The following is a 10,149-nucleotide window of genomic DNA, read 5'->3' on the forward strand; positions in this document are numbered from 1 at the left end:
TTGATATAGGATTATTGGTTGACAGTTTTTTTCTTTGAACACTGTATTTTGGCCTCCATTGTCTCTGTCTCTCTCTTTATTTTTTAAATTGAGGTATAGTTGACATACAAAATTATATGTTTCAGATGTATGACATAGTAATTCAACATTTATACACATTACAAATTAAAAACCACAAGTGTAGCAAACATCTGTCATTGCAACATTATTGACAATTATTGTTATAATAACTTATAATAATAAGTTATTGCAATATTATTGACAATATTCCTTATGCTGTATATTATATATCTGAGACATTTATTTTATAACTGGAAGTTTGTACCTCTGAATCGCCTTCACTTATTTTGCCCAATCCCCCACCACTCTCCCTTCTGGTGACCACTGGTTTGTTCTCTGTATCTCTGAGTCTGTTTGTTTATTTATTTATAAAATATTCCACATATAGGTGAGATCATACAGTATTTGTCTTTTCTGACTTATTTCACTTAACATAATATCCTCAGGGTCCATCCATGTTGTTGCAAATGGCAAGATTTCTTTCTTTTTTTAAGGCTGAGTAAAGGAACACTGGTGTGCATGTATCTTTCAAATTAGTGGGTTTTTTCTTTTTCTCTTTTTTTTTATAAATACCCAGATGTGGAATCGCTGGATTGTATGGTAGTTCTATTTTTAGATTTTTGAGGAATCTCCATACTGTTTTCCACAGTGGCTGCACCAATTTACATTCCCACCAACAGTGCACGAAGGTTCCTTTTCTCCATATCCTCACCAACACTTTTTTGTTGTCTTTTTAAAAATTTTATTGGAATATAGTTGATTTACAATGTTGTGTTAGTTTCAGGTGTACAGCAAATTGAATCAGTTATGCACATACATATATCCACTCTCTTTAAGATTCTTTTGTTTTTTGTTGTCTTTTTGATAATAGATATTCTGATAAGTGTGTGGTAATATCTCATTATAGTTTTGAGTTACATTTCCCTGATGATTAAGGGTATTGAGCAGTTTTCATGTATCTGTTGGCCATCTGTATGTCTTCCTTGGGAAAATGTCTATTCAAATTCTCTGCCCAATTTTATTCAGATTTTTAAATATATATTGAGTTGTGTGAGTTTATTATATATTTTAGATGTTAACCCCTCACTGGATATACTATTTGAAAAGATCTTCTCCAATTCAGTAGGTTGCCTTTTGCTTTTGTTGATGGTTTCCTTTACTGTGCAAAAACTTTTTAGTTTGATGTAGTAACATTTAGTTATTTTTGTTTTTGTTTCCTTTTCCTGAGGAGACTGAACCAAAAAATGTCACTCTGACTGATGTCAGAGAGTGTACTGCCTATATTTTCTTCTAGGAGTTTTATGGTTTCAGGTCTTACATTCATGTTTTTAAACCAGTTTGAGGTTATTTGTGTAGATACTATAAGAAAGTGGTCCAGTTTCATTCTTTGCATGTGGCTGTTCAGTTTTCCCAACAGTATTTATTGAAGACACTGTCTTTTTCCCACTGTATATATATTCTTGGCTCCTCTGTTATAAATTAATCAACCATATAAGGATAGGTTTATTTCTGGACTCTCTATTCTCTTCCATTGATATCTATGTGTCTGTTTTTGTGGCAGTGTCATATAGTTTTGATTACTATAACTTTGTAGTGTAGTTTGAAATCATGGCATATGATACCTCCAGCTCTGTTCTTCTTTCTCAAGATTGCTTTAGCTATTCAGGGTCTTTTGTGCTTTGTACAAATGTTAAGATTATTTGTTCCAGTTCTGTGAAAAAATTTTTGATGAAATTATGAAACTTTGAAATTGATTATCTGGTCTAGTAGAGGTAAAGGGAGTTGAAAACCCTATAAGGGGAATATCAAATGAAATGACAAAGTAATTAAGTGGTCCTCTGAATTATAAGGGAGATACATATTTTTAGATCTGGTTGAGTTTATTGATATGGCTGCACTTCCTAGAGATTCTGTATTCAATGTGCTAGCTCCAGCAGCTTTACACGAGACCAATATAATTATTTTAAATATAAGAACTACCATATGACCCAGCAATCCTACTACTGGACATATACCTTGAGAAAACCATAATTCAAAATTTTAAAAAAATATAAGTTTTAGAGAAGATCTTACACATTAACAGTCAATCCATCAATTTCATCTTAGGGAGAATGTGTTACCAGAAAGGAGAACTGAACAGTAGTCTGGAATGTGAGGGAGGTGGAGTACAGGGACGGTGGAGACTTGGGGTGGGGGAAGAGAATCAAGATAGTAGATGAAGGGGAAGAGAATGAACAGTTTCTGGATCCCTGCTATGTGCCAGGTACTATATAGTAGCTGTATATATACCACCTCTAAATTTTACTTGATATTCCTGATAATCACATGATGTGGGGATTGTTATCATTCTGCTCTAGAAGAGAGGAAACTTAAGTTCAAGAGTGTAAGTAACTTGCCCCAAATTACAGAGTTCTTACACAGCAAAGGCATGACAGGAGCACAGGACTCCAGAGCACAGAACAGGGAAGTCTTGGGGGGGGGGCGCGGAGGGCTGCCCTTCTCATTTGTCAGCAACAGATCTTGCAGTTGCTACCTGCTAGCAAAGCTCAGCTGAATCAGATACAGCAGAAAATAAGCTGTGCCATTGTCTGACTATGCCGCCAGAGGGCACAACTTTGGAAGTTTTCTTTCTGGATAGTCTGCCTGTTTCGTCTGAAGCAAATACTTATAACTGAGAGAGCAGACTGTGTATTGTATACCAAGAGTGAGTATGGACTGACTTCAGTGTTGGGAGATCTGAGCTTTCCATTGCCTTGCTGCAGGACAAATACACCCATGACCATCCTATATGTGAGGTATGCCCTCTCCTGTTCAGTTTGGGCAGTGGGTGTCAGGTAGTTGGAAAGATCCCTTGGGTTCAGGACTGATAGCAGCAGTGGGATTTTGAAATCTCATTATTAAGTGTGGTCATTTCCACACAGTAGGAGCTCTGTTTATGTTTGCATGAGAAGAAACAATGTCACAGTACAATCACCCTCTATCTAGTTACTGCTTTGTCAAAATCCCCCAGTGGCTTTCTAGTGCCCTCAAGGTAAAGTTTGCACTATTTAACCTGGTTTCCAAGTCCTACCATAGACTGTGATCTAAGCTTATCTCAAACTAGCTCCCATTTCCTCAACATTCACCCCAATCTTAACATACACATATCCTTAACGTAGTCCTGAAGAAGTGAGTGTCTGGGATTAGATGCTTCACATCACGCCCTGTACATGGTAAATACTCAATAAGCAGGAGTTTCTACTACTACTACTACTAGACCTAGAAATTGGCAGAGGCAAGGTCGAACTCAGGTCTCCTGACTGAGTCCAGTGCTCTTTGCTCCCACTGCTTCTTTGCAGCACACAGTTCAGTACATAGTGAATACCGAACAATGAAATCTTTGATTCCACACTCCTTGGCTTCTTCTGTGTTCTCTTTTGGGGTCCTGTGACACAGGCAATGGCACAGATGATTTTAGTGACCAGAGGACAGGACTGCTTTCCCCCTGAGCAGACATAGATGTGTATAGCATCAGAAGTCTAGCATTGGAAGCTACCTTTGACATCATCTCCTACAAGCCAATGCATAAGTAATTTCTACAGCACCCATTAAAAGAGATACACCCAGCCTCTGCCTATGTATATTTTTCTCTCAAAAGGCTGCTGATCCCAGCACTGCTTGGCTGTGATGGAGAAAATAATCTTTGCCCTGCTGCCTTTTGGCATGTTTGCCCTTGTTTCTCATCCTGCCTGGTGAAAAGACACATTTCCTAGCATGAACATGGGCCCTGCCTGCTCTGACAATCTTCTTCCTCTCTTGTTATAGATGAAGGATGTGGCAGCAAAGCAATCATTCAAAGTTCTATCCTTATCATTTTTCACTTTGTTCTTTTTGGCCTTGGTTTTGTACACCAGCTTTGAAACTATCACCCCAGGGCTAATGCCTGGGGTTAATGAGTAACTAAGAACACTCTACTTTTGCAATACAGGGCATGTTATAAAAATGGAAAGATTTTGCTTTCTGAGAGATGCAAGTGGCTTCTTGGGCATGTGCTGTAAGTACATTTTTTCTCTTTTGGAACCTTGAGCATCTCTATCAACAAGTCAGAATCCCAAATAACCATGAGCTCCAAATTATTAACTCTAGAGGCCAAGGTCTAAGTGTGATCATCTGATAATTGACCTCCTACCAGCCTCTGTGACTTTTTCAGAAAAAGGACTTTGGTGACAATGTGGAGATTGGATAGAAGTGTAGAAGCAGGGGGATTGGAGTGGGAGAGACTGAAGGTCGTGTGACCTGCTAGGAGCTGGTGAAGTAGTTCAGTCCATGAACTGAGGCAGTGACAGTAGAAAGGGAGAGAAAGGAACAGTTTTGAGAGGTATTTAGAAGGTAGTACTCATAAGGCATCATGACTCATTAGATGTGGGAAATGAGAATGAAGAAGCCCCTAGGATGACTCCCAGGTTTCTGGCATGGGAGCCTCAATAGACAGTGAGGTGGAATGGAGATGAAGGAGCAGCCTTGAGGGTGAAAAATATGATGCGTTTACTTTAGGAAACTGAGATTTCCAAATTGAAACTGAGGTATGTGTGGAACATTCTGGTGGCTATATGCAGTAGGCAGCTGGACAAATGGCTGGGAACACAGTACACTCTGCAATACAGTATGTAGTTTTGTGCAATGGCAGTTTAGTTCCTGGAAGTGGATGAGATCACTCAGGAAGAGAATGGAGGGCTATCACTTCCTTCCTATCACTCATATCCATGGTCATTGGATTCCACAGCTGACTCCCTTTCTCTGCTGCCTCATACTCATCCAGGCTCGGAGAATCTTACATCATATTTTCTGGCTTCTGCTCTAATAATTAAAAAAAACCTGAATGAGTTTAAGAATAATAGTGATAAGATGTCTTGCAACTTAAATATGACTCTTTAGATGATACTGATGGTGAAAGAGATCTGAAATGCAAAAACTATACTTTAATCTTCCTGTTGTTTAGAAATATTCCTGTGACTTCCATATGTTGCATGAATGCATTACTTTCAGGTCATGACCTTATACATGGCTCCATAAACTACCACCCTTCCATTCCAATTAAACATATCTTGTGAAAATTATTCTCCTTTTGTCTTTTATCCTAAGAAAAGTACAGGTATTCTCTTATCTCTCATAGATTTTACCTTAAGAAAAACACCAAATTAAAAAAAATTTAAATTCTTATCTATAAAAAATAACGTAAGCAGAGAGATTGCTAATTTTATCTAAAGAGTCTTCCTTCTCCACAAGGTTGCCTCTGGTTCAAATAAAAAGTAATTCAATTTCCATAAATTTGATTTATTCCCAGAGTTTTCATATGTCACTATTACATTCTGTGGCCCCAGGAGGCCACCTATTTCCTGCTCCTATTACATGTGCCATCAGTTTTTCAGGTGAGAAAGGCCTCCCCACAGGCCCTAGTGAGCACACCAGTAAATATTTTCTACAGTTTTACTAATCACAATGGGTGAATATTATGTGTTTCTGGTTCAGAGTTTTCATCCAGCTAAGATCCCCAATGGTTTTCTCACCTCATCTCTTATAGATTACCCTCCTTCCAAAATGCCACTGTTCTTCTATCTGGTTTTCTTGGTACTTGGGCTTCATTGTGCACCACCTAACAGCTGTGAAGGCAAAATAACCTCCTGCCTTTCCCCCCAACAAAATGCCACTCTCTATAAGATGTCATCTATCAATGCTGACTTTGCATTCAACCTGTACCGGAGGTTCACCGTGGAGACTCCAGATCAGAACATCTTCTTTTCCCCTGTGAGCATCTCTGCAGCTTTGGCCATGCTCTCCACTGGGGCCTGCTCCAGCACCCAAACTCAAATCCTGGAAAGCTTGGGGTTCAACCTTACAGACACCACAATGGCAGAGATCCAGCAGGGCTTCCAGTACCTGATCTGTTCACTGAATTTTCCAAAGAAGGAGCTGGAATTACAGATGGGAAATACCCTTTTCATTGGGAAGCAGCTGAAACCACTGGCAAAGTTCTTGGATGATGTCAACAACCTCTATGAGACTGAAGTCTTTTCTACAAACTTCTCCAATGTTTCTGCAGCCCAGCAGGAGATCAATAGTCACGTGGAGAGGAAAACCAAAGGGAAAATTGTGGGCCTCATCCAAGACCTCAAACCAAACACCATTATGGTTCTGGTGAACTATATTTTCTTTAAAGGTAAGGTTCTAAGATGTCCATTTCTAGTTCAGTGTTCCAATAATTTCATGGGGCACTTGGGGAAGCTCGTGGTGTCTTCTCACTGGCATCAGTAGGTGTCCCTCATACTACAGTGACCTGCTTCACTGGACATAGCTGTGTGTAGTTTTGGATCTCCCAGGAGGGACACACAGCTTGTGGATGAGCCCAGGAAATTTCTAGGGAGAGGGAACTTTCAGAGAGGTTAGTTACAATGGTATGAACACCTTCCTCACATCTAGCTACAGAATCATGGTTTCCAAAAGATTTGGTGAGGTGAGACAAGCTTGCACTTGGCAGGTAAACAGGATTAGTTTTAAACCTTAAAGTGACCCTCACTTGCTGTTCATTCTTGGGCATGTTACATAAAGACTATCATGTCTCTATCATGTACTATGTACCCACTATATACTAAGCACCATGCTACATGTGTGGTTTACACACATTGTCTCATCTAATCTTCACAAGTGCCCAGTTTCACACAGTTAATAAGTTTCAGAGCTGGTATTCCCACCCAGGTTTGTCTGATTCTAAAGCTGGTGCTTGTAACAACAAGAATCATGTGACTCTTTCCTGAAGGTGCTGTGCCCAAATGATTTCTGCTGGTTCTACAGCACATGTCAGCCATGTTTGGTGGAGGAGTGAACGATTCTTGGCCACAAATCACACACTTGTAGACGGATAAAACGGCAGAACAGATCTGTTGTCTCATTTCACCCTGTGTGTTGGATGTGCTTATGCCTTTTTACGGAAGAGGAAACTGTGGCTCTGATGGGTTTAGTGTAAGTATAGTGGTTCTGAACACAGATGGAACATCTGTTGAACATGGAGTCTAACAACCCTGGCTGTGACTCCTCGCTCTGCCACCAGCTACCTGGGAGAACATGTAAAGTCACATTCTCTCCCTGATCCTCAGTTACTCATTTGTAAAACTGGTTGACAGAAGGTACCTACCTCTGTGGTGGTATTAATTACTAGATTAGATGACTGATAGAGAAGTTCATATTGGCACAAATACTGGTTTTAAACAAACAACTCTCTTCTCTTTGTATTTTAAGCCCAGTGGGCAAATCCTTTTGATCCATCCAAGACAGAAGAGGGTTCCAGTTTCTTAGTGGACAAGACCACAACAGTGCAAGTGCCCATGATGCACCAGATTGAACAATACTATCACCTGGTGGATACAGAGCTGAACTGCACAGTGCTGCAAATGGACTACAGCAAGAATGCTCTGGCACTCTTTGTCCTTCCCAAGGAGGGCCAGATTGAGTGGGTGGAAGGGGCCATGTCATCTAAAACACTGAAGAAGTGGAACCGCTTACTGCGGAAGGGGTAAACATCTTAGATGATGTGAGAAGTGGAGGGTGGGCATAATGGCACAGAGACCGAATTCAGCAGAAACCCAGAGGCAGGAGAATCACTCTGAACCACTTAGGAGCTGTGTGTTGATCACTACAATATAGTGAGGACATACTCTTTGCCAATCCCTTTGCTGGGCACTTTACATACTTTATTTCACCTAAGCACATCAACAAACCTGCAAAGGAGATAGTATTACAGGCATTTTTCAAATGAAGAAATCAGGACTAGAAAAATAAAATGAACTATCCAAAGTCAGCCAGCTAGTAAATTTGTGCCTTCCCAGAGTCCAAGTGGAGCTTGGGGGATGGGTAGGATATTGATAGATATTTCATACTGAGCTGGAAGTGCTAGATGGAAAACGATGAAATTCCCCCTGGTACTACCCATTGACATTCATGCCACTGGCTTCCCAACCTTCATGAACACCCCCAGAGATTATAAGTGGGTCACAGCTTCCAACTTCCATTGTTGCAGTCCCAAATGGGCTGAACCAGAAAGAATTCCTTCCAGGATAACTTCTGAGGTTTTGGTGCCACGTGTTGGCCTGCATGGTAGTGGTTGTCCATACCTAGGGGAGGAGCAGCGCCCAGTACAATAACATGGAGACAGAGAGGGAGGGAATCATGAGCTTGGTGTGCTGATAGCCATATGTCCCCTTCCCCTTTCTCCACAGGTGGATTAACTTGTTTGTTCCAAAGTTTTCCATTTCTGCCACATATGACCTTGGAGCCATCCTTTCGAAGATGGGGATCCAGGATGCCTTTGCTGACACTGCTGATTTTTCTGGACTCACAAAGGACAATGGTCTTAAACTTTCCAACGTAAGTTGGTAGATTAGAGTCCTTTAATATCCTTTAGATGTAAGAGCCATTGAGAGTCAGTTAATTCAACTCTCTCATTTTATCAGTGATAATTCTGAAGCCTGTAGAGGCAGAATGACTTTTCCTAAGCCAGGTTTACTCCAGGGCCATTCTCATTACCCCCAAACAAGTCATTGTAACAGTTACTTCCATCCTTGACCTTCATGTCCTAAATGATTCTGATAGAAGAACTTAATCATAAGAATTGACTCTGATGTGATACAGTTCTTGAGGAGGTGGTGGGGGCAGGGGAAAGCTTAATAAGTGACTTCTAGAGGCAGAAAGCCATGGAAAGAGTGGTGGTTCCTTGACATCTAGCTCTAAAATCACCAGAGAGTCATTAACTACACTTAGACAAGTGTCCTTCATATTCAAGCACCATCAACACAATACAGTAAAGGGGTGGCCCCATCCTTCCTTCTTCTTTCCTGCTTCTAAACTGTTCCAAAGATGTTTCCTGTTTCTTCAGGGGATCAGCAGTATTTATTCTCCCCCCCCTCCACAGGCTGCCCACAAGGCTGTGCTGCATATTGGTGAAAAGGGAACTGAAGCTGTCCCTGAAGTCAGATTTCTGAATCAGCCTGAAATAACTCTTCTTCATCCTATCATCCAGTTTGATAGATCCTTCTTGTTGTTGATATTGGAGAAAAACACCAGGAGTATTCTCTTTCTAGGGAAAATTGTGGACCCAACAGAAGTGTAGTTGGGAAAGAGGTTGTTGGCTAATTGCATGTGCTTATTGCAATGAGAAATAAATAAATAGTATAGCCTGATGTGATCGATGTGGGCTTGGATGTGCTTTCCTTTGTACAGGGGTGGAGACTGGACCCTAGCCGAACTGCATTGGGTGTGAAAGAGGCCACTCTTATGTTCAGATAGTCAATGAGTGACTCATTACCCAAAGCACAAGAAGGCCCCATGTCAATGCATTCCTCTTTGTCAGAACCCCAGTTAATTAGCTCCCAGTTAGTTAGCTCCAAGGAATTTTACTGGGCTGACAAATGCTCTGTCTTCTGCCCTCTTGGAGAATAGTTGAAATGCAGGTCAGGTCTTCCTAACCCATTATTTTCATAATAAGTACAATGAATATTAAGCAACATAAATGCAGTAGATTATGTATGAACTTTTCAACCTCCTTCCTCCTACCCCATCAAAATTGTTCTTTGTGTTCTTGCCAGAACTGCCATTGGTGGGTTGTAAAAAGGTGTTTTCACTACAGGGCTGAATCACAGACTGAGAGCTACTGCTAGGGATGTCGCTTTTGTGACCTAACAAGCATGGGACAAAAAAGCAATAGAGACAGAGATGAACTTCACTGTACAAGCCCACCTTGCCCCTAAAAAGTTTCCTTATTGATAAGCTATAAGTTGGCAGTGGAGAAGGAAAGTGATTCATTCATATTATATCTCATGGCCCTTCCTTTTCTGTATTCTAATCAGACTCCTTTCCAAATGTTGTACCTCAGTCCCACTTGCTCAAGTATAAATCTCCTGGTTAGTTTCACTGAAGTTTGATACCTCCCTATCCTCAGATCCTTCAGCAATTTTCCCTTGTCTGTTCATGCCCTTCTACCCCCATCCACCAAACTAGACTTCATCTCAGACAATATGTATTCAAATCTCCAATATTAGAATTCAGTACACATAAATAGTA

At 40.6% G+C, this 10,149-nt stretch overlaps 1 protein-coding gene across 2 annotated transcripts; it reads left to right on the plus strand.

The window, feature by feature from the left end:
- Positions 1–4,056: 4,056 nt before the first annotated feature.
- Positions 4,057–9,278, plus strand: SERPINA7 (serpin family A member 7). 2 transcript variants are annotated; one of them, XM_024750549.1, is made up of 5 exons: positions 4,057–4,093; positions 5,621–6,256; positions 7,333–7,606; positions 8,310–8,457; positions 9,002–9,278. In XM_024750549.1, the coding sequence occupies exons 1-5, from the start codon at positions 4,087–4,089 to the stop codon at positions 9,197–9,199; spliced, it is 1,263 nt and encodes a 420-aa protein (XP_024606317.1). In that variant the 5' UTR covers positions 4,057–4,086; the 3' UTR covers positions 9,200–9,278. The 2 variants fall into 2 exon arrangements, with proteins under 2 accessions (XP_024606317.1, XP_024606315.1); XM_024750547.1 differs by lacking the exon at positions 4,057–4,093 and having other exon boundaries at positions 5,539–6,256; positions 9,002–9,199.
- Positions 9,279–10,149: the final 871 nt, after the last annotated feature.

Source organism: Neophocaena asiaeorientalis, unplaced genomic scaffold (assembly GCF_003031525.2).
Source record: "Neophocaena asiaeorientalis asiaeorientalis breed wild unplaced genomic scaffold, Neophocaena_asiaeorientalis_V1.1 scaffold390, whole genome shotgun sequence".
NCBI lineage: Eukaryota > Metazoa > Chordata > Mammalia > Artiodactyla > Phocoenidae > Neophocaena > Neophocaena asiaeorientalis.

What these genes read in the sequence shown, in the direction of transcription:
- SERPINA7 (XM_024750547.1), top strand. Translation starts at nt 5,539, where the DNA reads ATGGGTGAATATTATGTGTTTCTGGTTCAGAGTTTTCATCCAGCTAAG. An exon ending in GAACTATATTTTCTTTAAAG is followed by an intron (nt 6,257 to 7,332) that starts GTAAGGTTCTAA and finishes TTGTATTTTAAG; the next exon opens with CCCAGTGGGCAAATCCTTTT. An exon ending in AACCGCTTACTGCGGAAGGG is followed by an intron (nt 7,607 to 8,309) that starts GTAAACATCTTA and finishes CTTTCTCCACAG; the next exon opens with GTGGATTAACTTGTTTGTTC.